This window comes from Syngnathus floridae, chromosome 21 (assembly GCF_059516105.1).
Source record: "Syngnathus floridae isolate MCC-2025c chromosome 21, RoL_Sflo_1.0, whole genome shotgun sequence".
Classification (NCBI taxonomy): domain Eukaryota; kingdom Metazoa; phylum Chordata; class Actinopteri; order Syngnathiformes; family Syngnathidae; genus Syngnathus; species Syngnathus floridae.
In genome coordinates this window covers 3,371,162-3,397,076 of record NC_142433.1, presented here as the reverse complement: position 1 = coordinate 3,397,076, position 25,915 = coordinate 3,371,162, and the positions used below count along the sequence as shown (strand labels likewise).

Genomic DNA, 25,915 nt, shown 5'->3' with positions numbered 1-25,915 from the left:
TTAGAATGATTATAGTAAACAAACACTTAATTTGTAGTTGGAAGCAGCGCAGTTGACTTTTTCACAAGCTTTCTGTGAATTTAATTACCAAAACACGCCCTCATTGTCTCAAATAATTTGCCTTCTAGGAGTGGGAACTCCCGTCGGAGTGCCAAAAAGAGTGCAAGAAGACACAGAGAGGGACGAAAGGGGCGGTGTTTGCGGAATGCTTGGCGTTTTTACGCATCCGATGCGCACGTTTCAAGTCAGTGTGCAAACGCCGAGCCCACAAGAAACCACGCAGGAGTGGAACCATTAGTCATTTTGTTATCAGGACAAAGTGGAGAAGATCCAGCTGAGGAACATTGATGCACCAAGAAAGGTATAGTCAAACTTATTCATACTTTGAATATTTAATTTTTTAACATATTTATTCTGAAATTTTCATGCAAGCATCCATCTATTATTATCTGAACTTTTTGTATTGTTTTATTATATATTAATTCCCATTGTGTGTGTTCAATTTTATTGATCCTAAAAAAACAAAATGACTTTAAAGCATTTTTAAGTCATATTTGTCTGTGCAGTCACAAGTCAACACATGTGACCCTTACCATCCAGGATGCACCCGAAAGGATGTCCTTTCTTTAGAATACGGAAATGGTCTGAGGTTGTTAGGGTGGACTAAAATGGGTAAAATGTGTGTAGCTATTACTACTAATGGCCAAGGCAAGGCAGATCTATTTATAAAGCGTGTTGCATACATAAACAATGTGCTTCACTTAGTTACCAAACAACAACCGAGGGACCCCGCATATAACCCGACTCCAAATTGGCTCGGAACCTTTTTAGAACTGTTCCTTTTCGTTTTAAGTTTCCAACTTGTCCGAGATATTTACTGAGATTTATTGCTGTCCAATAAGACGAGACGTCTTTTCTTATGGGGGTCATGATGTCATGTCTGTGACTAAAAAAAATAAAAAAATCCTCCTTCAAGCATGCTCAGAATTTCCATCATCATTGTGCCATTTAAGTAAAAAAAATACTTTTGTGATATTTTGGGGATTGATGTAGGCCAGCAGCACAAATAAACTTCTTTCACTTTTGATGGATCTAAATTTCATCACCGCTCAAGTTAAGAGTGATGTTCTCCTACAATTCTGTGGAACCCAACCAAAAAAGCAAATATACTCCCTAAACTGTTAAAACATTGCACTAATGCATCTTACATAACCCCCCCCCCCTCCTCCTCCTCCTCATCTTGCCTTTTGCCATATCCATTTATAGATAAAACACCTCTGACTCAGAAAGCTCGGCAGCACACAACAGACAAAGTAGCAAACTGTTACTCCGGGCGACGTCTCCAAGATAACAAACACTTGTGACATTAACACCTAAGACCCAAAGTGGACACTCGAAATATCAGAGAACAGTTGCGCCATGGGAAAAGGTCGTTATTTTTGTCTGGACTTCAATTTGAAACTGATCTTTTTTTTTTAAGTGGCCAGAATCACCAGAACATTGAACGTCTTTGTAATCCGGAGTCATCTGATGTCTAATAGAGCAGCTTTGTTTTTACTGTTAACACTTTCCAAACTCGAGGGTGTCACTTTCCTCCAACATTGTGTGCACACCTCCATCAATATTCTCTTTCATAAAAAAAAAAAAAAAAGTCAAGGGTGTGGAAGTCAAGAACCAAACAATACTTGAACTGTGCTGAGCAGGAGAAAGCCGTTAAACCTCCTCCAAAACTATTCCAGTGGGAATAAACAGTTTAAAGTGGGGAGGTCATTATAAATTGTTACCCACTGTACCGCTCTGGGTCGTTTGGCGGCTGTTCCGTTAAAGAAGAAAGCCCAGATTGTTACCTTCAAAACAGCTCCGTGTGTTTCTGTTTTATTTTCCAAATCATAATCATGCTTAGCCAAGTTGGAAAATGTTCTACGATGTGCCGCTGATACTTTTCCACAGAATAATGTGGTCATAAAGCAGATGCAAATAATTACACCTTGATATAAAATGGACCATTTACACTCAAATGGCTCGAACGTTCGGAGAAAATTCTCCGTGGTTGATCCTGGGAGATGGTTGACATTTGACTCCGAGTGAGTGTCTCGGTGGGAATGCAAAATGTGTTTTGTCAAGGTGAAGAGCAAGGTTTAAATAGTCGTGACAGGTGGAGCTTTAATCCCGTAAGAATCTTTTGGGATGCACTAAGTGGAGGGGGGGGGGGGGGGGCACAACAGAGCTTCAATCCACACAATGCATCTGTTGTGACTTATAATGAGAAACAACGGGGGTGTAAAAAAAAAAAAAACTTTGTAAGGAAGGAAAGCCATTGTGTTGCCGCATTGATCCCAGCCAAGTATCAACATGAATAGAATTTTTTTCTTTTTGACATTTTCAGAAGGAAGTCGGACAGACAGACACAAAATGGGATGTTTTGATTTTTTTTTTTTTGACCCGGTAAGATTGTTGCGATCAGCAGGGAGGGATGTCAGTACTAACAAACCAGACGGTAAAAAAAAAAAATCTGAAGAAGCTGTGTTTATCTTTTTTTTTTTTTTTAATCTGAGTACCAGTAGTTGCATCGTTGATTACCAGACGAGCGACTCAGACACGCGGAATGTAAACTCAATGATGATTCCTTTCCACGGCAGATGCAAACTTAAGTCTCCATAAAGGTCAACATTCTGAAGCAGGAAATTTGCGAGCCATCATTATTTCAAAGCGCCTTCATAACAAAGCAATTTATTTGCAGAAAAGTCGATGAGGCCTTGGCTAAGTTTGTGAGCTCTGGGTCGTGTCATTGTTTTGACAGAAAAGTAGCCTTCCCTTTCCTTCTGTCTGTCAGTGTTTAACCAACTCCCTGACCATCCTCCCATGTTTGCGAAATTCTTTGTCCGCAGGAGGTCATCTTGACATCATGAGTGATCGCTTCGACTGCAAAAACTGCTCCGAGTCCCTTTACGGACGCAAATACATCCAAGTGGAGGACAACCCGCATTGCATCCCCTGCTACGACCGCCTCTACGCCAACACCTGCCAAGAATGTAAAGAAATAATCAGCCATAATGCAAAAGTAAGTTTTATTTTTTTATTAAATATTCCAAGTCCTTCTTTTATTAGTTTTGAACCCGATACAAAGAAACCACTCAAGAAAACACCCGCAAAGGTCACTAAGGTCACGAGTGTCCTGTGAATCATGAGCTCCCTGTGAGGGAGCGAGAGTAAATTACACTCCTGCTTACTTTGGCCTTCTAGCGAAGCGGCGGCCATCCTTCATCCCACTCTCGATGTTTTTTACGAAAGGCCACGCCCTTTAAATAAATTTTTTTCACCCCAGTTCTTCAATAGGCCCATTTATCAAATATGAACTGTTGTTGAACTGCAGCTGTTGGAGAAGAAAACAGAAGTTCATCTATTTATGTTTCAAGAGATTTGAAGTTTTACAACTCGTCCGCCATTTTCTTCTCTCAGGAGCTCTGCTATAACGACAGACATTACCACGAACATTGTTTCCGCTGCGTCCGCTGCGAACGTTCTCTGGCCGACGAACCCTTCACCAAACACGATGACGCTCTGGTTTGCAGCGAGTGTTACAGCAACGAGTTCTCCTCCAAGTGCGTGGTCTGCGACAAGAAAGTTCTGCCTGGTGAGATACATGCCTTTCTTCCATCCTGGGAAATGAGCCATGGGAGGATCTCGCTAATAGCGCCGCTAAATTTCCACTCCAGGCATGACAGGTTAAGATGTGACGAAATGATTGCCGCGGCGGTTTCTGCGGTGGGTGTCGGATGGCTGAAAAGTTTTCCTATCTTGTGAAAGGGATATTCTAGCTATGCAATAGGGGGTTGGGAATTTAGCCCGAAATATCGATGCTGACCTTTTTAAATGTTAGGACACAAACTGAAAATATGTCGCTGGAATAAATAGAAGACCTATTATATTGAACAGGTTCACCCATCGCATATTTCAAAGCCTCACGTGAAGATAACCATCATAACCATTTTTGACAGGATCGAAGATGTTAGAGTACGGCGGCTCCACGTGGCACGAAGATTGCTTCGTGTGTCACGGCTGCGACAAACCCATCGGCGCCGAGGCCTTCATCCCGGACAAAAACAATTACTACTGCGTGCCGTGCTACGAGAACAGGCTTGCTCCTCGGTGCAGACATTGCAACAAGGTGAAAGAAAAAAAAAAATTAATATACTGCAGAAATTCATGATGTTATTTTCTGTTTGTGACCTCCAGGCTCTGACTAAAGGAGGGGTGACCTACAGGGACGAGGTGTGGCACAAAGAGTGCTTCCTCTGCACGGGCTGCAAAACTACTCTGGCCGGACAGCCTTTCACCTCGGAGGGGGAAAAACCGTACTGCGTCAAATGCTTTAGCAGCCTCTATGCCAAAAAATGCGCTGGCTGCAACACGGCCATCACAGGTTAGTACAGCCCTCGCCAAAATTCATTTCCAGAATTATCATCGCTGGCCAATGTGACTCGGGACGTACCAAATGTGTCCCCCCCCGCAGGGTTCGGCGATGGCAAATATATTTCTTTCGGGGAGCAGCAGTGGCACCAGCCCTGCTTCAAGTGCTCCCGATGCTCCGTGTCGTTGGTCGGCTCCGGCTTCTTCCCGGACCGTGATCAGATTCTGTGTACGGACTGCAACAATGACGACTGACTGACTAACTGACTGAACCACAAAACCTCAGCGGTGCACGTGAACGCGGCAAATGCACCAGTTCACTCGTAGCTTATTCGCCTCAAGTCGCCACATTGGGTTTTTTTTTGTGTAAAATGGGCTGAAGTTTGTTTGCACTCCACGTTTTATAAATTAAATATAAGTTATCATTTAATTTTTTTTTGGGCCACCCTGAGTAACATTTTGCATGCAAATTTAGTGTTTGTACAAAATGTAATTTGAATTTTTTTTGGTTTGTGTGTATGTAGCAAATACATTGCTTTAATACAGTAAATCAGAAACTTTGGATTCTAACAAATAGTATCTTAGAAGAGTTGAGCTCACGTTCTAATGAATGTCATATATTCAATCAAATCATTTAACTTCGTCTCATAAGCTCCTCCCACTTTGCCGGCCAAAAATAGCACTCCCATGCGAACCGACTCTTACAATTACCCGTATAAACATTTACAGATCAGCACCCCTGTTCCAATGATGACGTCATCATGTAGAAATGCCAAACTCGTGTGCAAAATCTTGGATCATTTGCAGAAATGAAAAAAAAAAAAAAACATCTTAAGTAGTCCACATGGGAGCACATGACCTCCCCTTAGGTCTGTGTTATTTCATCACTACCCCAAACGTGTGGTTGTCATGTGGGTGACGTGAACATCCTGCCACTTCCTGCTTTTGATGACCTCTATCGCAACAATCGTCAGCCTAATCCTCACTCGGGTCTTTATCGACTCCAGATGACAAATAAATAATTAAAAAGAGCCTTGTGGTGCTGTTTTTTGTCTAAGTGGTTTCCCAGGCCTCATCCTGAAATATATTTGACCTTGTTTGAGGCAGCGAAGGACTTGTTTGCTCCCAGGAGGAGGAGGAGGAGGAAGGACGGCAAATATTCACAGTGTCATGTCATCGCCGCTCAGTTAAGTACCAAATGCACACTTTTAGGATAAAAAAAAAAAAAGCAAATTATTTTTATTCCCATATGCTTTTGCTATTCTTCTGCCTGTATTTTTATTTTCACCAGTAAAACGTGTCATCATGCAGATCCCAGCTTTTAAAAAAGTCCAAAACAAAGCATGTCACTTGAAACCAACAATTTTCTACCCCCCCCCCGAAAAAAAAACACAAACGTCCTCAGGCCACAGACTGCCATTTCCTTTCTGCACTCGAGAGGATAACAAAAATAAAAATCCTATCCAGTGCTCTCTTGATAATTACTGTATAGCTGCCGTGCAAACGCGACGCTCGAGTCATTTAAAATCCGTCAAAGGAATCCGACTCGGTTCCTCAAGTTGTAATTAAAAACCTTGTTGAATTTCCTGACATGACAGGAAAGTCATACAGCAAGTGGAATGTCTTTATTTAATATAAAAAAAAGCCAGTTGATATTTTTAAATCCCTATAAATGTCACATTACGGTGGCAAAGCACTACTTTTGTCTAAATAAAGCTCCAAGTTAGAGTTCTTTGACACCATGACACTACAACATTGCCGCCAAAGCACTAATTTTGTCTAAATAAAACTCCAAGTTAGAGTTCTTTGACACCATGACACTACAACATTGCCGCCAAAGCACTAATTTTGTCTAAATAAAACTCCAAGTTACAGTTCTTTGACACCATGACACTACAACATTGCCGCCAAAGCACTAATTTTGTCTAAACATTGATTGCACTTCATTGGACGAATTTAGGGCCATCGTAGATTTACTTAAGCTATTCATAATCATGTATGTTAACAATTGCCATTTTTCCCAACTTTCCAAAGTCCTCGTTTGAATCACGCCCATTTCTGAAATAGTCCTTTTTGACCACAACTATGACCGTATGTTTCACAACAACACGCTATGTATAACCGTGACAGAATCTCTCCCCAGACAAGCCATAATTATAGTGTGCAAGAAGTGTCTCCAGTAAGTTTTGGAACGAACCCGCACGACAAGATTTTCAGACTATTTCGATGCCAAATGCCAGCTAATCACTTTTGTCTAAACTTTCTGACCCTAAAATTAAAAAAAAGTTTGAAGGCCTTAATGCTCCAGTGTAGGAAAAGTACTTATGAAACGGGTGAGCCAAATGAAACGTGACTCTAGGATGGAAAGGCTGCTTGAAACCAGGGAATGTATTTTGGAGACTTCACAGTTTATCCATCACCGCATATGCCAGCGTAGCATTAAGTTCTCTCTTACAGTTTCCAGCGTCTTTGTCATGCGGATATTCTACTTTTGTCTCGTGAAAGATTAGGGGCGTATTTGGAATAGTAATGCTATGCTAAAAGGATCATCTACTGGGCCTATTAGAAATACTGGCTACCAAAATTTGAAAATGTATTCCCATCAATATATTTTTATTTTATTCAGGACATTAGTTGGAATTTTAGATTTTTAGTTTTCATATTATGTTGCATTTTTGTCACAATAATTAAGTAGTAAACTTGTAAACTGTTCGTCAAGCTTCTACTTATTTTACTATTTGACATTTTTATTCGAAGAGCACATTTACAAGCCATTTAACGCCGATATTTACTATTCTTAAGGCAATGCTGCCCCCTGCAGGTTAGTCTTTGTACTACATAAAATTTGACAATTTTTTTTAAAAAAAACCCAGCATCACTGGTAATTTATTCGCTTCTTGAAAAACAATGAAATAAAAACAATACAGATAATCGAAGGGGGTTCACAACAATGTGGGCTGAAAAAAAATTGCAGACAAAATAAATAGTCTTTTTTTTTAAACACTATACAAAATGTTACTGGCTGGTGTGGAGTAACATGCAGGACAAGATGGGGAATGTTTTCAATGCATCATAGATGAAATATGACAAGTGGGGGGGTGTAAAAAGTCCACAAAGTCTCTTGTGGGTCCACATCTTGCACTTGTCTTGCTCAGGTAGAATATTCCTGCATAAGGAGAAGAAAATTAAATTGATCAAATTCAAAAAGGCATTAATTGTTGGAGTTTTAATAAATCAGACTTACAGCTCGGGGTTTCTTGTTCACTTTCATGTCGAACCTGAAAACAGAGATATCGGATTTAGATATGAGAGATTGCGTTCTGAGAGCCATGACAAAAAGCCGTGCCACTACTGTACCATGAGGGAGCCTCAAAACCAAACCACAGCAAAATAAAATGCTTAATTGTTCTTTTTTTTTTATGCAGACAAACCTGCAGCCATCCCATCATCTTACAACAACAGCACTGCTTTTGATTCCCAGAAAAAATGTGACGCCGGGCCCAGAAACAAGCCATGAGGAGTGATGGATGCTGAGAGGTATTCAAAAACATGCACTCAAGAACTAGCAGGCTTTTAAAATCGACATCAGGATGCGGTTACGAGCGGACAGGATGTGCAGACCACAGGAGCAGGAAGTAAAATTCAGAACTTACTCAAAGTCATAATCAAACATGGCAGAAGGGCTGGGAGGGAAGGGGGAGGAGTCAGCATTACAAGAGGAAAAGATCAGCAGCTGTTAGTTCACCAAACCCCGACAAGCTTAGAGCCTACTGAAATAATATGTCATGAGATCCCAAATACCTACAAATATTTGACATTCAGATTTATTTTGACTATTTCAGAGGAATCCTGCATTGTTAATTTAGTAATCCTACCCATATACAGTCTGTACTAACTTGATTAATTTGTGTCTACCTGTGCCGGTTTTTGTTCTTCCTCTTCTTATGGCTTCCGTGATGACTACCAGATGAAGAGGAAGATGCAGCTTTTTGAGGCTTCAAGTCCTGCAGGGTGGAGTCGACGTCCTCCGTGTCCTCCTGGCTGGGTTCGTTTTCTTGGTTCTGAAGGTCTGGAGAGGCGTCGCTTTCCGTGCCGCTCCCCGCCTCACCTGACGAGAAACCAGACCTCAGCAAACGAACATGATGACATCTTTTGGGCGCATATCTCTTTCCTCACGTTTTTCGTTCATGTGATCTGGTATCCCACCGAGCGCGCACACCGCCTGTTGATAAAAAAAATATTCTAAGGTGAGTTCTTTTGTAAAATACAGCAAATGGGTCGGACAAACTTACTGCAACTGATGTGACTGATGATTTGCTGAACAGACGCTCAGCCTCCTTGAATTTTCGATTTCTTCTGTCAGTTTTACTATTAGAATTCCTGTAAGAACCATGATATGAATTAATAATGTAATATAACTTTTACTCTTGTGCTTACAACTTACTTTTGGTTGGTTAGGTATCGGTCCCATCCTCTGATGATGTTGCCATACATTTGAGTGTCTTCTAGGTAGCTGCCTTCAAAGGCATATATTTGTCGCTCCAAATTCACAAGCGTCTCCTATAACACAATTGAAAAATAACTTGTTTTGCATTCTTGAGCAGTGAAAGTCTGAAATTGTTACTCTTCCCTGTTTTAATGTGTACATATTTGTTTTTACTCTGTGGTAGTTTTCTATTAATATGAATGAGTGTATTTTTATGAATGGAATTATAAAAATGACATTTTCCTCATGGAATGAATAAATATTTTTTATCCTTAATTTTATACCAATAATATGGAACTGTTTTTTTACTTTTACAACTATATATTTATTTTGATTATTTTAAAATCATACTTAATATGCGCCTGCCATTTGTTTGTCCGGGTTTGGTGACGTCATTAAATTAAAATCCCGCGAGAATTTGATTCTCACGCAGACCCCAGTCTAGCTTCTAGCTGGTTAGCCTGCACAGAAGAATTAAGCTGGTGCAGATTAACAAAGTATTCAAGCGTCTTGAAACGTAGGTAGATTTAATTCATCATTGCAGAACATAACATATAAAGCACAAAGTTTAAACGATGAATGAGCCTAAAGATTAGCTTAGAAAGAAGCGCGATGCGGGTAGCCTTTATTAGCCTAGCATGTACAAGGCCTAAGCTAACCACTCCGGCTAAAATGTCATCATAAACGTTACAATTTTGCGTTAGAGGAGATCCCGCACGTTTAGAAAATCAAAACACTTTTATCGACATAACATAAACATACTGCAAGCTCTTGTTTCCTCTTCACCAGTTCGGCAAGCTCCCGGCGGGTGTCCGGGATCTGCGGCGGAGTAGCCTTAGCGTGCATCGCCATGATGGATCGAGCAGTGGAGATCGCAGAGAAACAAAAAAGGTGGCGGGATAGCTTGCAGTAACGCCTAAATTCGTCGTTACATCCGCCAGGTGGCGCTCAAAGACCCTAGAAATAAGTTGGCATCAAATCACTATGGCAACAAGCTGCAGAGAAGCATTTGCAGCTTTTTTGGGTAGTTTTGTAGATGATCCATAGATCATCTAATTAAAGTTTGTGCCAAAGCAAAGGTCGTGATCTAAAGAATACAAGTAATGGAAAATAGTTGGATGGATGGTTTTAAAATGTCACAATGACGCCTTTTGCCTCTGTGTTTCATGTTGGTATAGTTCCATTTGAAATATATGCAGTCATTTGATTTTCAAATAACCATTGAGCCTAATGTCAAGTTTCATGTTATATTTGCTTTTACTGATGTTCAAAAACAAAATTTGTCAGTTTTCGCAAAACTGAGTTGTCCCCCCCTCAAATATATTTATTAAATGTTAAATATAATGTATAAAAAATATATATTCATGCATTAATGCGTCAAAGCCGCCACCAGGTAGCGCCAAAGGACCGTAGCGATAAGGCCTCATTGGAGAACGTATCACCATAGCAACAAGCTGCAGAGCAGTAGTTGAAGCTCACAAGTTTTACTTCATCCTTTTCGCTGACCTCTCACATTGAAATGATCTCAATTTCAACAAATTGCATTCCAATTATGAGCTAACGAGCCATCTATTTTAATATTTGGATGCTTTTGTGCGGTTCTGATATGTACTGGGAGGGAGTTGCTGCAGTCCCAGCTGCTTGCGGCCCGCCTCTGGAACAGCTGACAGATTCTGATGACACTAGAATGCCAACTGCTCAAGGGCAATGTGAAGGAGTGGACGTGAATTTGGGATGGTGCTTCACCTTTGGGTCAAACCCATTCTCAAATTTTTGAAAAACGTAGCTACCATCATGAGAAACATTAAATATAACTGGTATAGTAGGACTGTGTTTATTCAAATGAATTATCTTTTTATTTCATATTTTTCACGCCCTTCCGAACAACTGCTTGACTCCCACGCAGCAGCAGCTGTAGTTATATTCAGATGATGACCTCAACCGTGCCTTCTTCAAATATGTTTACCTCCGCTCTTGTGAGCTTGCGGGGGGATTTTAACAGTGTGAGGAGATTTTTTTTGTAACCACGCCCCTCCTCCAGTCAAAAGGAGGATGTCGACGTGCAAAACAGTTTATGTTGACTTTTGTGTTGCTTTGTGTGGAGGAGGTGCAGTTATACATGCCTTTGTGGGATGATGGGAGCTTCTCTGATCCGCCCTGCGTTTCAAACAAGTATGGACAAGTTCTCCCTCAAAAGAGCAGGTTTTGTACACACCGGTGTGTACATTTCAGAGATTAGACGAGATTTATTTAATCTTGTTGCTCCTGTCTGTCATAAAAAAAAAAAATGGTGACAGGAATGAAAACATTTTATAACAACTCCAAGGGCCCCATTAGAAAAAATAACATTTTCACTTTGTGGTGTTGAAGTGGTAGGCCTTCAAGTTATATATCTCTGGCGGCTTTCTGACTACAGACTCTCAGTTGTTCCTGGATGGCTTCTTTCATACTTGCTCTCCTTATACGGAGGTCAAACAGCTCAATTTGACGTCACTGTTTATCTCCATCTTTTTTCTTCTTGCTGTTTTCATTCTCTTCTGTATCTCAAGATCATGACCTGAGCAACAAAGATTCTCTTCAGGTTCCCCAAGGCGCTATTCCTGAAGATCCAAGACACTCGCTCTACTTTATTGCAACACATGACCCACAGCAATAGTTGGAAAACAACACAAGATTACAGTGTGATCTGTGTTTTGGAATGCTTCCGATTTTTATAATTGATTTTTGCATTTTGGTCTTGCTGTGGATTTCATCAGGTTTAAAATACTTAAAATGGAAGCATGTGTTTTATTGTAATTGCATTGACGATTTTTCTTTTGCAATCATTTGTCCCTTCGGAGTGAGTTGGAATGAAGACCTCACCGTGCGGTGCTAATACATTTATATTAATAGTTAATTAGATTGTCATCACAAATCATATGAATGACATAGCAGATAATGCCTTGTCACTTTATGTTCATCTGAAAAATGGCCTCACATTAGCATTCAATTAGTGTCCATATGATCCCAGCACTTTCCTGTCATTTTAATTCATTTATGCTCCAACTTTAGTCTATTGCACAATTCTACAGTTATAAACAGTTAACTTGGGCTCGAGTGTTGTAATTACACCGACTTCACAACATATAAGTCACCCTGTTTTCAGCTGCTCGAAATCATCTGATGGGTCAAACCATTCCCTGAGTTAAAAGAAGAAAAGTGCTTTTCGACAAACTACAATCTGCAAACCAAATACAACGTACGGTGAATAAAAATATTTCCGTGGTTATGTTGACATGGGTTTTTGAACATAAATGCATGCACAAAAGAAGAATTTCGCGTGTCCGAGCACATGGTAAAGTCCAGCTTTCCGGCATGCGGTTTTCTCAACGATCAATTTCGTGAAGTTAATCACAGCGTGCAATGATAATGACCGGACGCTGCAAACTACCTTCAAAATAAGATATATTTTAAAATTTCAAAATTCACCCTTACCTCCACTACAAGTAGATCGATAATATATTGTTGAATAAATATTTTTACATTTAATATTTGAAACATTTTTCCGGATGCAGACATTTGTTGCCATGTTGGGATTTAAGATAAATCGCTTTTGCGAAAATGCGCATGAGGCCTAAAATTTTCTAGTGAACACCTTAACCGGAAAACGATTATTTTTCACCTAACTTGACCAAGTTGCAGTTGGCACAACTGAGGCATTTTATTCCCACTGTGGATTTTCCACAGAAGACGCGTTACACGCGCCTAATGCCAATTAGCGAAACACTAATGTCACTTTACATTGTATAAAGCTTCCGCGTCGTTTTCAGTGGGCATTAATCGACTTCTTTTGGTTTTGGTGTCGCTTTTCAGCTTTTCCGTTTGGATTTTAGAAAGGGCGTGTTTGGCTGAATCAGGACCGGGAGTTGCAGCTCCTGTACTTGGGAGACTGGTGAGGAATGACAGCAACTGCAATCCGCCTGAATGGACGCAATGGATTATAAGGATCTTGGACATCATTTCGACGAGAAGCTGACACTGACAGATAAATGTGAGTACACAGGACACCACACTGCATTAAAATAGGTCATGGTGCGTTGTAAAATAAATGACTTGAGATAGTGGCAGTGGATATCCTGCATTTTTTTAGGCATAACATCTCTGCAAAACGTGTAAATAAATAAATAAATCCATCATGCTGATGTCTATAAAAACACTTCTCACCCCCCACCGCCTCATTTCAATGAACAAGATGGATCATAAAGCTGGAGACAAACATCTACCCTTCATCTCCCCTTGACCTGTGCATCTTGATGGACGATGTCACCCCCCCCTCCCCTCCCCCTGTCTCCAGCAGACGTGCATTACCTTTATTACTGTTGCATGTTTTTCATGCGTGGGTGTCCGTCCATGCATTTACTGGTGCTCAGAGGAACATCACTCAGGGAGAGAGAGCGAGGACGTTTATCCTTTTGGACTTACAAACCATGATAACTTCATATTTCATGAAGGTCCTAATTCAAATAGTGTCAACCAGACCCCCACTGTGATGCTTTTTCCTTTTCGTGTTATACACGCTACTAAATGCGATAACTTGGTTTCCGGGCCTTCCACCGAGAGCTCCAGTACGTTATCAGGAATGTGACATACCCCGAAAAGACAGGCACGCTAGATAAACTGAAACATTCTCGGTCTCTCTCTCTCTCAGAGTCTCAGTCTTGTAAAAATAGCAAAAGGGGAAAACAAAAGAAGCGGATCCCAACCCACGGATTGTTTGCTTTTTACAGCTTGGTGTGTGTGTGTGTGCAGGCCCTGAATGGCCGTCATAGTCCCAAAATGCTCGACGAGTCCAAACAATGATGTGATAGTGGTCATTCAAACCCTGATACGGATCTAAGTATGACCAAAGAACTTTGGACTGTTTTTTTGGGAGCTGGATGAGTTCATTCCCTAAGGCCCAGTATGGGAAAAAATTGCAGAGTGCGAGTGGTGCAGATGGAAAAAAACTTTCGACCTTCTGCGGCGTTGCCCTGGAGTTAGGATCTCAGTTTTCGGTTAAACACAGCACTGAAAAGAATCACGAGACGTCGACTCACACTCCCTTTTGTCCACATTGCTCCCGAGCCATGTTGACGTAATGTTCTTGGCTCGCTGTCAAGATCACCGCCGGTCTGGAAATCCAGTCTCAAAACCTTACATTGTGTACTTAGGAGTACAAAGTCCACCATTTTGGGTCTACATTTCTTAAATGTATGTGACTTGAAGTGAAGAGCATTTTTTTTTTTGTTAGAATGTCTGAGAAACTACCGCTTGGAGGGCGAGACGTAGAAAAGGAGGAGACCAGAGCTCGTCTCTAAGCGCCGCTCCACGTCAGCGAAGCCGAGAGCAGATGTTATAAATCTCTGCCATGACGCCCTCGCAGGAAAAGGAGAGGAAGGGCCTCCATTCTCCAGGAAGGAGAATGAAAGAGCTTCCTGAGGGCTTACGTTCAGATTACTCATGTTTCCCCTCCTCATTCTCCTTTTCGCCGGTTCAAAAATTGCCATTGATGTTATTAATCCTGTTTGGGGGGGATTATTTCAGTCCAAATAAACCCCGTCATCGGAGAGATTAGCCATTGTGGCAACGGGCACGTACATTTTAATTCGGAGTGACTCGATGATTATTTCCTATATAATGGAGAAGTCGTCTGGCTAATGTGGATCGAATTTTTGGTTCTCTGCAGTAACTAAGATGTTTGTGTTGATGCACCGCTCTGACCTCAGGGGAATTGCAAACAGATGCAGCAGCACTGTGTGTGTTTGTGTGTGTGTGTGTGTGTGTGAGGTTCTTCCAACCCTGGTTGTCCACTCAATCCCACCACTGCAGATTCTATTTTTAGAATGTAGATGTTGACGACCATTTACTATCTTCATCTGCTTCATTTTTTTCGTGGACACGAGCTCATGATGAGGTCACGTCCGACGAAATGTTGCAACTTCTTGTTGAACCTCTTGCACCACCTTTGGCCTTCCTTTTAGTCTCCACGTGGAGAAGCAGGAAAATATGAATAAGGAATGAATCATCTATGATTAATGCCAAGCCTGTGTTGCAGCTCTGTGACTGGGTAACCCATTTCTTTGTTTAAAGGCATCTGGAGAGACTTCGTCTCAAAGGAGTCACATCCTGTCTTCCTCTTCCTCACACCGAGTCTGTTTTGACTCTCGCAAGTGTCGCCGTATGGACACCTCATGATCACCGAGATCTAAAGTTTGTTTTCCATCTGGAACTCAATGACCTTTTATTCGTCACGACTCGCAGATTAGGCAAAAAAAACGGACCCGCTAATTGACAGAAAAGAAAATATTCAGGGAATGTCACACTCTCAGCTGCCTCGTTGTTGTTGTCCTCAACAACTCGGGAATGTTCTTCCACTTTTCCCCCCGGGCACTTGGGAGCATTTCCGTGTTTTTAATATACACACAGGAAGTGCTATCAGGGAATTCAAATGTACAGATTTGGATTTACTTCCCTATATGAAATAAATTGAACTAGTAGGTGGCCGTGGCAATTTGTTGCATGCTATGTCGAGTTGTTAGATGCCTGAGATTCCTGAGGTGGTCTGACCCAGATATAACAACACACGCCAGTCATTACTGATTTTGGCGGAGTTTTAGTCTGGTTGCCTCACAACTAACACCATCCTTGAGTCGGGGAGTGAATCGTCACACCAGATTTAGAATCAGTAAAATATGTTTACTTTATGACGGAGCCAAGAAAAGGTCACCTGGAATCTGGTTGAGAACTTTTTCACATCTTTTTTAAATCATCTTGTTTGCCGGACTTAAAATCTGGCCGATAAACCGTCTGTGTTTTTAAAAAAAGATTCCGGGAAAGAATGAGAGTAACATGAGCCGTTGTGGTCGAACTCTAATTCTTGTCACCGCGGCTTCAGTTTAATGTGGATGGTCCAAGTCTTATTTTCCATGCTTTGTTTCTTGGTCTCGGTTCTTTTGGTCAACTTGCTGCAAGGTGCCCCGGCAGACGCTTTGCCCCTTTTATGGCCGACATTCTCTGTACGGTGCCCGTCGCTATTTATAAACGCAAAGTCTGTCACAGTGGCACAGAAACCTAAGATAGCAGTCAGGAAGGGGAGGGGGGGAGCGGGCGTGTTTGAGTTTGTCATTCGATCACGAGGGTTTGCTCACACGTGATCCCATTTTTGTTGGTCATGTTTGTTTTGTTGTGTTGACAGGTGAAATGAGTTCTTCTCGGGTTGTAACTTCTGGTGGATGTTCTTTAACATGGACATGAATGGAGTGTTTTGATAGCAGGAAATTAAACCTGCTAGCAACTGGACAAATCTGTTGCAGCCTCGCCCTGTCATGTGATTGACGGTCGTCTTCTTGTTTTGTTGCTTTATGTGTCTTATCGCCAGGGCGCCTGCTGTTCTTTATGGCTTTGTAATTTTCTTTGTTTCCAGTATAATTCAAAATTCTACTCTATAACTACATCATTATATCAAACTATGTAATCTTCTCGAATTTGGAGAAGGACAGAAATGACTTCTAGCTCGCCGCTTTTTTTTTTTCGTCTCGCCGTGGATCCAATTTAACATCCCACAATTCCTCCTTATTACCGTACAGTGGGGTGCGTTGGAAAGAAGCCCGGTGTTAATCTGTAATTTATGTCTTTGGTCGGGTCCAAGGAGAGCGTCACTCTCCATCTGCCCATTGTTGGCAATGTGAGAGGAGAGTTGGCCTTCAGCCTCTCGACGTCCATCTTTATCTCCTCGCTCTGTTTTTTTTTTCCCATTCCAACAGTCTGTTCATAACAATAAAAATAAATTAAAAAAAAGGGGAAGGGAAGGGCGGCGCAGTCTTGCCGCAGACGTGAGTGACGTGTAAAAGTTAATGATTTCTAATGAGGTTGGAGTGTTGATGATAATGAAGCCCCTGTGACCTCCTGAGGTTTGATAGTAAAAGTGTGTCAGCCACGAAGGAAGCAAACCAGTATAATCAATACTGTCAATAATGTTGCAATAAATATAAAAAGCTTATTTTCTTTTCTCTCTTCACAGCTCTGCCCTTGCAAGGTGACATCCACAATGGAGACAAGTGTTTAGGCAGCGTGTTTCTCACGCCGGACGACTCGGCCATCACGGACCTTTCTTGCAAGACGGAGTCGTGCACCAAAGCAGAAAGCCCCACCGAGACAGATGCTTCCTGCAAGACGGACACGTCGGTTCCGGGCGCCAGCGCCACCAGCCCCCCTCGGCCCAAGAAAGGTGACTGCTGGTTTTACGTAACCCGGTTTTCCAAATGAGAGGCATGACAAAACAATAACAGCGTTTTAAGCAAAGCATTGCAAACAAATTTTCATAAATAATAAATAAAAGATATAATTAATGTACAAGCAATTAAAAATAAAATTTTATGTACAACGCTTTGCAGCCAAGTGACAGCCCGCAAGGTCACTTTTTTGTTGCGTAAATAAAAAAAAACAGATGAATAAGCATTTTTATTTACTGTATCATAGGTGCACCAACAACACCAGGCATTTTTTGGCCCATGTTGTCGGAGATAAACTAAAGCCCACATGTAAAATGCAATGTGTGAGACAGTTACGTAATTTTCTACTCCGATGTCGATCAATTCATTCCCGCCAGACAGATGGCTTTGGGCAAAAGCCAAATCATTTGTCGCATGCGGGTTGGCGGGGGGGGCACTTTTAATGGCATCTCAGTGGGACGTGGCCTGTTAATGTATACTGTACATCCCTATAACAGAGCCAAGGTGGAGAGCGAGAGACAGGCAGGGATTAAAATCCGGTTGCCATGGTGATGGCGCTGAAGTGTCGCACGCTCTGATTCGTCCACATACATGGCATACATATCGGGATCAGTCAAGCAGTCACAAAAGTGTGCAAATCATTCCAAAATATTATTGTAAGCAAGTCAGGCTGCTTCGACCTTGAGAAATCCTCACAAATTGTCGTGTGGCTTCTTCCACAGATTCCATGAACTCCGAGCAGCGGCAGAAGCTCGCCAAGCAAAGGAGGGAGGAAAGAGCCCGATATATCGGTGAGTAATAAACCCGATTCACGAACTGCTTTGTGCACGACTCAAGTCGATGCATGTTTTTTTTTTTAATTCCGCCCTACTTTGTTCTAACCTCTTTTATCGCCGTCCCTTCCCTGGCTCTCTGTTATTGACGTTTCTTATTGTTGTCTCCTTGCATGGCTTTCAGAAGAGCAAACGCAGTTGCAAGGTAAGGCGCTTTACTAAAACCGTCAATTGCATTCAAATCATTCCGAAATAACAAAACTGGATTTTTGGGGGTGGATTCACGTTCTGAGATTTGATTCATTTGATTTTCATTCTAACCTCAAATGCATGTTTCACATTTTGACACTATTATGACCTTGACTGGAAAATTAAAATGATGATGATTTATCATTTGGAATTTTTTTTTTTTTTCCCAGACAACAAAGGTATGGGTGGTTTCTAATCGGTGACCTCTGACCTTTTGAGTGCTCTCTTAAATGAAGGACTAGAAAATTTATGTCTGTCATCCTCCCAGATGAGTGGAAAGGGGGATAATGTTATGAAGCCTTGGGCGAGCCACCATTAATGCGATGTGAAACCAGGCCTTGCACACCGATTAGATTTAATTACCATATTCATTAGCATCGCTAGTGATGTCGCACCACAGTTGGAACGACATCTTGGTTATCGCCTTATGCAAGATTTATTCCACGATGGTGGCTCCTATTGTGAATCAATATCAACACTGAACTGTGTCCTCAAAAACTACTTTACAATTCAGACAAATATTGGTCCAAATGAAAGAAGATCTGCTGGTGATTTTTCCCGAAGCCTATAAATACAAACCTAAGCTTTAACTTAATGTATTTTTCACAATTCTGCAGTAATCCTGCAAGCATAATGGGATTTTTTTTTTTTTTTTTCCCCGCCAGCAATTGGATTACCAGAAGGAGTTTGTCATTGCCAAACACTGAACGAGAGAAAAATCGCATCTTGGCGTGACACTGTGAAATTCCTCAGGACTAAAGCCACAAAATATTTTTAAATAATCTTCAACAACAAAATATTACTGCCGACTCATTCGGTTTCTGAATTGACATGAGGCTGAAGGTTCAAAAGCAAGCACAGCTGCTCTCCAGCATGACAAAAGTTTAATTGAAAAGAGCCCATTGCTGTTTAATTGCTCCCCGACCAAATGAGCCGTGGTCGCGTACAGACTTGCATCTGCTCAAGCAGTCTTTGAAGCACCGCGGGGAATCTTCAACAATTGCTGTGGAAAAAAACTTTCATCTGCTTCCACTCCTCAGGGCACAGCGAGGAGAACATCTTGACTAGCTTTGTGAAGCCTTCAAATGACACACCTTTTTTCGTGATAACAGCGGCAAAGAAAGCCCAGTGGCTGGAGAAGGAAGAGAAGGCCCGGCGTCTGAGAGAGAGTCAGCTGGAGGACCGCAGGAAGAAGCTGGAGGAACAGCGACTGAAGGCCGAAAAACGCAGAGCTCTTCTGGAGGAGAAGCAGAGGCAGAAACTGGAGAAGAACAAGGTCAGTTTCACCTTCATAGCGCTTGGAATGTTCTGATTTGCTGTCTTTGCGGCGCAGGAGCGATACGAGTCGGCCATCAAGAGGTCCACCAAAAAGACGTGGGCCGAGATCCGCCAGCAGAGATGGTCTTGGGCGGGTGGACTCAACCAGACTTCCCGTAGGGAAAGTAAGTTTTGGGAGACGAATGTATCAGCATGGTCACTTTGAATGAAGAAGCGTTGCACAGCCAGTCGTCCAAGTGACGCAATTCGAGGAAATGTTCTCAGAAAGCGGTTGCGAGGGCGGAGTACACATGACGTCAGTGCTGGGAATTTTCTTGCGATATGGCAACATTCATTTTAAACCGGCCACCAGGGGGCAGATTTTTTTTCTTCTTCTTTCTTCCTACTCCTTTTACTGACCCCTCCCCTTACTGTTCCTCAAAATCTTCCCCCCTTCCACCGACCCAGTGGGAATTTATTTGACCCCAGGCACACGGGTGCGTCGCTCCCCTTTTCTCCAGAGCAAGGGCCGACGGTGTGAACAGATGTTGTGTGTTGCGTTCTCTCCGGTGCAGGCAGATGTTCGGCCTCCACGGTCAACTTGCCGAGACAGGTGGACCCTGTCATTAACAACAGGCTGTCCAAGTCCTCTGCCACCCTCTGGAACTCCCCCAGCAGAAGTAAGGACGAGCCAACGTCAATGTCCGCCAGGCTTTCCTCCCTCCTCATCCCGCTCCACCCCCCCTCCCCCTCTCTCTGATTTTTGGGTTTTTCTTTGATTATTATAATCGTCGTGTCTGGTGACCTGCCTGCCTGCCTGCGCTTGGTGATCGGTCATTGGCCGCGCACCTCCCCCCCCCCAACAACACTCTCACGGTCTCTCGTGCGCATCGTGGTGTTTTAATTTGACTTTTCATTTTGATTTCCGTGCATTTTGGGTCTTCTCATCTTTGAAGTCATAGCACCATGCCTCTTGAATGTCTCTTCACGGCATTTTCATGTGGCGTCTCCCTCCACCTTTCTGTCGGTGGCTCCAAGTTGGTGGTATCGGTGTTGGTGGTCTCGGTGGTGCGATGAACTTTTCTGTTCATGAGCAGTGTCTTCATATTGAATTGTGTTACGACATCATTTTTTTTTTTAAAAATGTTTTCCTCACATGACCACATCTTTCAATCTGCGACGACAGATTGAACCCTACTAATAATATCGTGGCATCTTGTTCCAACATAGTTGGGCCTCTTTGAGGCAATATTTTGCTATTGTGGTGCGCTAAGTCAGCATGCTAATATGCTTACTGGGATATTAAGAATATAATACTGTTTGTATTTCTACATCGAACACATTTCCGATATGAAATATCTGATATATGAAACACAAATTAGCATATTGCAAAATCATTGATGAAAAGATTGTGCTGACATTTCCACATGGGCGAAAGCACCACGCTACCCACACAGAACAGTCGGCAGCAAAAGCGGGCCTCCTTCTTGCCGCATTGGAGAAAGAGGAGAGGAGGTGGCGGGTGGTACACCGCGGTTGCCTAGCAACAGGAGGTAGTCCTTTTATTGGCTAGTCATAAAACACACAGCGAAGGTGACAGCATGTGCTCTTACTGTAAACAAGGACGGTAGTTTATGACCCCAAAAAAGCAATTTACTCGTGAGGAGCAAGTATGTTATGATTGCGGCATTTAAAATACATTTGGAAATGTCAACATACCTTTTTTTTATTGTGGGTAAAATTCTGTACGCTATAAAAGTCTTAAAATTGACTAATGCTTACAAATATGAATGTATCATATAATAATAATTCATACTTGGGTTTATTTCGGAAAAGTACAGCGGGGACAATTGACGTGACGGGGGAGAGGATTTGACAATGACCCGATATTGACGGCGCCCTCTTGTGTCAGCCCGCAGCCTGCGTCTGAGTCCGTGGGAGAGCAGGATCGTGGAGCGGCTCATGACGCCTACGCTGTCCTTCCTGGCTCGCAGTCGCAGCGCCGCCACCCTCCTCAACAACAGTGACTCTTGTGAGTGTGTGTGTGTGTGTGTGTCACTAAACCAATTGTGTTTTTGTCTCTGTCTGCATTTAACAATGACTTCCAAAGAGTCTTCAAGTTTTATACCAACCTGCATGGTGTGTAAATGTGTGTGACCCCTCCACCCCCCTATCCCTGCATGTCTACACACTACTCAGACTCTCATCACTGCTCCCGCTCAGCTTCAGCCAGCCCGCTCAACGCCTGCTCCCACCATCCCCACCAAAACTCCGCCGAGCGCTGGAGGCACTCCTCCGCCAGCACGCCCGACATCACCCAGCGTCAACGGCAACGGAACTTCACACCGGTAGGCACGATTTGCCGTATTGGGAACGACCTTCCTTTCGAAACATCTATTTGTGTTGTTCGGAGTAAATTGCAAGACGGGGGGATCATTATGTTGCCAGGCAACAAGTGGCAGCTCGCTTTTCCTTATTTTGATTTGTGATGCAGTTTAGTAGCTTTCACAGTTGGATAACTTGGTGCATTAATATTTCTGATTTACGTGGTCGGTGTCCTCAACTAAAATAACGGGACTATATTGTTGAATATTGATGACTTTTCATTGCGTCTCAGTAAAAATACATTTGGCCGCCGGCCGCGTCTTCTTACAAACAGCAAAATGAGATCAGTCGGAGTGCATTTGTGTGTAAAAGATGAAAGCTCGAGAGAGAGCGACTTCACCCTCAAGGCGAAGTACGATGGCGAGATGATGGGAAAATGATATGAATAACAATGGTTGAAACTTATTTTAAAGCTGATGCGAACAGAACCCGCGGCTACGTCTGTTGCTAGGTAACCAGTGGATGATTCCATCTGATTTAAACCTTCCGTTTATATGTTTGCCTGTTTTCAAGGTTGACAAAAAGAAGAAAGAGAAGAAGGACAAGGAGAGAGAGAACGAGAAAGAGAAGAGCGCACTGACAAAAGAGAGAGTACAGAAGAAGAGACAGACGGCATCGCCCATCACAATTACGAGGAGATCCATGCCAGAGTCCAGGTATTCCTGCAGTGATGAAAGTTATTTATTCTTGGAGTCGGGTTGTTTTGAACAGATGGGCCGAGATGCTCTCATCTGAGTACTAAGAGAAGTTCTGCTCAGACTGAACGGGGTTTTCGCAATTGATGCTTTTTTTTTTTGGTCCCTCGAGTGAGAGAATGTTGTCAACACAAAGCGGAGTTCCGCTTCCACTTGACCTAGTTTTGTTTTATTCACAAGTGTACCTGGAAAGTCAAAACTTCTCCTGACACGGTGACAGTCCCATTTCCTTTTGAGGTCATCCGTGCTTCTTTTCTATCTCAGCACCCCCAAGCCAAGAACCAGACCTCCATCACCCGCTCCTCCCAAAAGTCGTCCCTTATCACCTTTGGTACCAGCGCCAGGTTCCAAGACGCCCACGGGGAAGAAGACGCCCCCTCCTGGCTCCAAAACCCGACCTAAACGGGCCCAGACGCCCGCCAGGTTGCAGGCCCAGACGGTCACCACGGTCGCCGTGGAAACCAGCCAAGAACCCAAGGTGTCCAACGCTTCAGAGGAGAAAAAGGGTGAGTGTGGTAACCATGGTGACGATGGCCATCCTTCAAGGTGGGCTTCAGGTTTTGGCTGCCATCCAGATTACGCAGCACCATTTTATTGTGTGCTTTTAGTTGATGTGTTTTCTGTGTCATTATTTACTGTCACTTGCTTTCTTCATAATACATCTCCATCCTCTCCTGTAGACTCCCATAATGCGTCAGCTGCTACCCCAGCGTCATCTCCTTCCCCCAACCCGCCACTTGTTGAAGCCTCCCACGGGTCTGTGCCCAAAGAAGAGCTCGCCACGCCAGCTGCCTCGCCCGCAGTCAACGCCGCAAGTAATCCGACCGCGGCGCCCAGCAGGCCATCAGCTGGCACCAACGACCCCGAGGAGGCCGCTCGCGTCCTGGCCGAAAAACGCAGACAAGCGCGGGAGCAGCGGGAGAGGGAAGAGCAGGAGCGCCAAGAGCAGGAGCACAAGAACAGGTTTGGCTGCGCGCCATATTGTAATAGGAGTCCCGATACGACATGTCTAAAATGCACGATTCCTTCCAGAATCCTCCGGGAAGAAGCGATGGCACGGGAGGCGGAAGAGCGGAAACGCCGAGAGGAGGAAGCTCGCTTCATGGCCGAGCAGCAGCGTCTGAGGGATGAAGCCCAGCGAGCTGAGGATGAGAAGGAAGCCAAGGAGCGGGCCAAAGCTGAGCAGGAGGAGAACGACAGGCTGCAGAAACAGGCGGGTGCTTTAATGAATGACGGATTTAGCTTTTTTTAAATATGTGGCAGTCCAGCTGAGAGCCCCGTTGGACCATCTGGGACACTTAATGCATAGAAGCATGGTCCAGCCGCCTGCGCTGTCTGGCATCTGGGCAGATTAAAAAAAAAGGGGGAGAAATACAGTATGCGTGCCGCTGTCACGGATTCGATCTATCACGCGTGAGCCCTAATAGTCAGAGAGGCCCCTTGTCTGCCCGGGCACATGCCAGCTGGTGACCTCCATAATAGCGATGAGTGGCGGCTGAGGGAGCCATTGTGATGGAGGAGATAGTGACAGGCTTGTGTCTCCTTCACTGAACGCGCCTGCGGTGGGCTGATGGTCAGACAAGCAGAGTCAGTGTACGACGCTAGCTCTCGACTAGCCTATCCTTGACTCCCCTTTGCTCCTTCAATGGAGCCATTGTTTTATATGACAGCGGTCGAGATTGGCTGGAATCTTATTTATGGGCATGTGAGAGCTACCTGCCAAATTTTGGAGCCTGCTGGAAGGATTGTAAATTTGTTGACTTAGCTTATTTCAGGATATATGTCTGAACCATGTAATAGAGCTTATTGCTTATGTACTGTATCTATAGAATTGCTAGGGCCTACAGCACTGCCTGGTTATATACCGCCCTCTGGTGGAAGCTTGCAGCAATTATTTTTAAAATTTAAGCCAGAGCATGAGACTAAAGACATATTTTTACAAGAAATAATGAAATGTTTTTACTATTTCAAGGGAAGGAATAATACAAGGGGGGCCATAAAAAAATGCATGAAAATTAAACAATGTAGCAAACTAAACATGTCATTATGTCGACAGGCGTCTTACAAACTGTTTCTTTTTGACCTAATTACAGAGGGAGGAGGCCGAGGCCAAAGCGCGCGAAGAGGCCGAGCAGCAGCGCATGGAGAGAGAAAAACACTTTCAGAAGGAAGAGCAGGAGCGACTGGAGAGAAAGAAGGTGCATGTCCTTCACGTAAAAGTCCAACCTTCATCTTGAGGAAAGCGCAGCTAAGTTATTTACTGTGTGTGCAGCGTCTCGAAGAGATCATGAAGAGGACTCGCAAGAGTGATGCAGGAGAAAAAGTAGGTCGAACAAATAAAACCTGGTGTCCTTTTGTCTCATTCTTATAACATCCTGTTTTGTGTTCACTACAGAAAGACGTGAAGGCATCTCCACAGGTTAATGGAAAGGACTCAGACCTCACAAAAGGTATCCGAGTCTCTTGAATGATTATTTTCCATGTCTGGATTTGTTCTACAATAATCTACTTTGGTGACAGGTCTGAGTCCCGCCGCCAGCGGGTCAACTCCGGTCGTGAACGGAGTGCAGCCTGACGGTCACCAGAACGGCGTGTCGGCCAACGGCGAGTTCGATCAGATCATGCAACGGAGCGGCGGCGCTAACCCGGCTGCTCCCCAGAGTGGACTGGTGACGGGAGGAGAGCCCTTCCTGATGAAAACAGGGCCTATGAAATCTCAGCATGTAGCAGGTATGTAATCAGCAGTGATGATGGACAACAGCATTTACATAGGACGGATTATTATTATTATTTTCTCCCTGTATTATCTCCTCTTCTCTTACAGAGGTCCTGTGAGTCCCCCCCATCCATTCATGGACTCGCCTTACGTCTCCGCTTCAGCATATTCATGCTACATCACAACAGCTTATACAGATTAGAACACATAAAAAAAAATGTGTGCCAAAAAAGCAACACGCCTGTGCTGACTCCATGACAACACGTTAGGACAAAGGAAAGGGGGAAAACACACGCTCATCTAAAAGAATGAAAATATACATATATAATTCAGTATTCTCTTGTCTTCAACAGAAGTTCCGGTGCAAGTTTTATTGACATGTCACATGCACATTCTTCTACAGTGCACCTTAAAGATGACTGAATTTTTAGAAAATACAGTATAAGACCTGTGGGGATAAAAAAAGATTTCTTGTTTGACAATGGTTGTTATTATTACCGTCGTTCTGATATTGTTAAGTTGAACAATGTGCGTTTGTCGTTTTTGTCTTGAAATGTTGAGTTATTTAACATGAAGAGCAGACAGTGTATGTAAATGTATAATGAGCCTGGCTGCCTATAGGCCTCCTGTCACAGGGGATCTGTGAAATAAAGCTTTATGAAAGGGAAGCTACACGTCTGCATTTTAATTTTGAA

General features: G+C 43.2%; 3 protein-coding genes across 9 annotated transcripts; 2 read left to right on the top strand and 1 right to left on the bottom strand.

Moving 5' to 3' along the window:
* Nucleotides 1-159: 159 nt before the first annotated feature.
* LOC148379956 (four and a half LIM domains protein 3-like) lies at nt 160-5,441 on the top strand. Its single transcript, XM_088365900.1, has 6 exons — nt 160-361; nt 2,889-3,061; nt 3,460-3,634; nt 3,999-4,168; nt 4,237-4,423; nt 4,514-5,441. The coding sequence occupies exons 2-6, from the start codon at nt 2,906-2,908 to the stop codon at nt 4,663-4,665; spliced, it is 840 nt and encodes a 279-aa protein (XP_088222026.1). The 5' UTR covers nt 160-361; nt 2,889-2,905; the 3' UTR covers nt 4,666-5,441.
* A 2,070-nt stretch (nt 5,442-7,511) lies between these two features.
* Nucleotides 7,512-9,827, bottom strand: meaf6 (MYST/Esa1-associated factor 6). Of its 2 annotated transcripts, XM_088365901.1 has the most exons (8): nt 9,659-9,827; nt 8,855-8,970; nt 8,703-8,790; nt 8,587-8,632; nt 8,326-8,518; nt 8,064-8,093; nt 7,655-7,688; nt 7,512-7,576 (listed from the first exon to the last, which is right to left on the bottom strand). In XM_088365901.1, the coding sequence occupies exons 1-8, from the start codon at nt 9,746-9,748 to the stop codon at nt 7,562-7,564; spliced, it is 612 nt and encodes a 203-aa protein (XP_088222027.1). In that variant the 5' UTR covers nt 9,749-9,827; the 3' UTR covers nt 7,512-7,561. The 2 variants fall into 2 exon arrangements, with proteins under 2 accessions (XP_088222027.1, XP_088222028.1); XM_088365902.1 differs by lacking the exon at nt 8,064-8,093.
* Nucleotides 9,330-25,888, top strand: map7d1b (MAP7 domain containing 1b). Of its 6 annotated transcripts, XM_088365882.1 has the most exons (19): nt 9,330-9,413; nt 12,749-12,926; nt 16,935-17,141; nt 17,868-17,936; nt 18,103-18,123; nt 19,280-19,443; nt 19,501-19,609; nt 20,000-20,104; nt 21,337-21,456; nt 21,624-21,772; nt 22,323-22,465; nt 22,769-23,010; nt 23,185-23,467; nt 23,537-23,717; nt 24,598-24,702; nt 24,777-24,827; nt 24,900-24,954; nt 25,025-25,234; nt 25,329-25,888. In XM_088365882.1, exons 2-19 carry the CDS (start codon nt 12,860-12,862, stop codon nt 25,337-25,339), a joined length of 2,292 nt encoding a protein of 763 aa, XP_088222008.1. In that variant the 5' UTR covers nt 9,330-9,413; nt 12,749-12,859; the 3' UTR covers nt 25,340-25,888. The 6 variants fall into 6 exon arrangements, with proteins under 6 accessions (XP_088222008.1, XP_088222010.1, XP_088222007.1 ...); XM_088365884.1 differs by lacking the exon at nt 9,330-9,413 and having other exon boundaries at nt 12,567-12,926; nt 21,648-21,772; XM_088365881.1 differs by lacking the exon at nt 9,330-9,413 and having other exon boundaries at nt 12,568-12,926.
* The last annotated feature ends 27 nt before the right edge of the window (nt 25,889-25,915 follow it).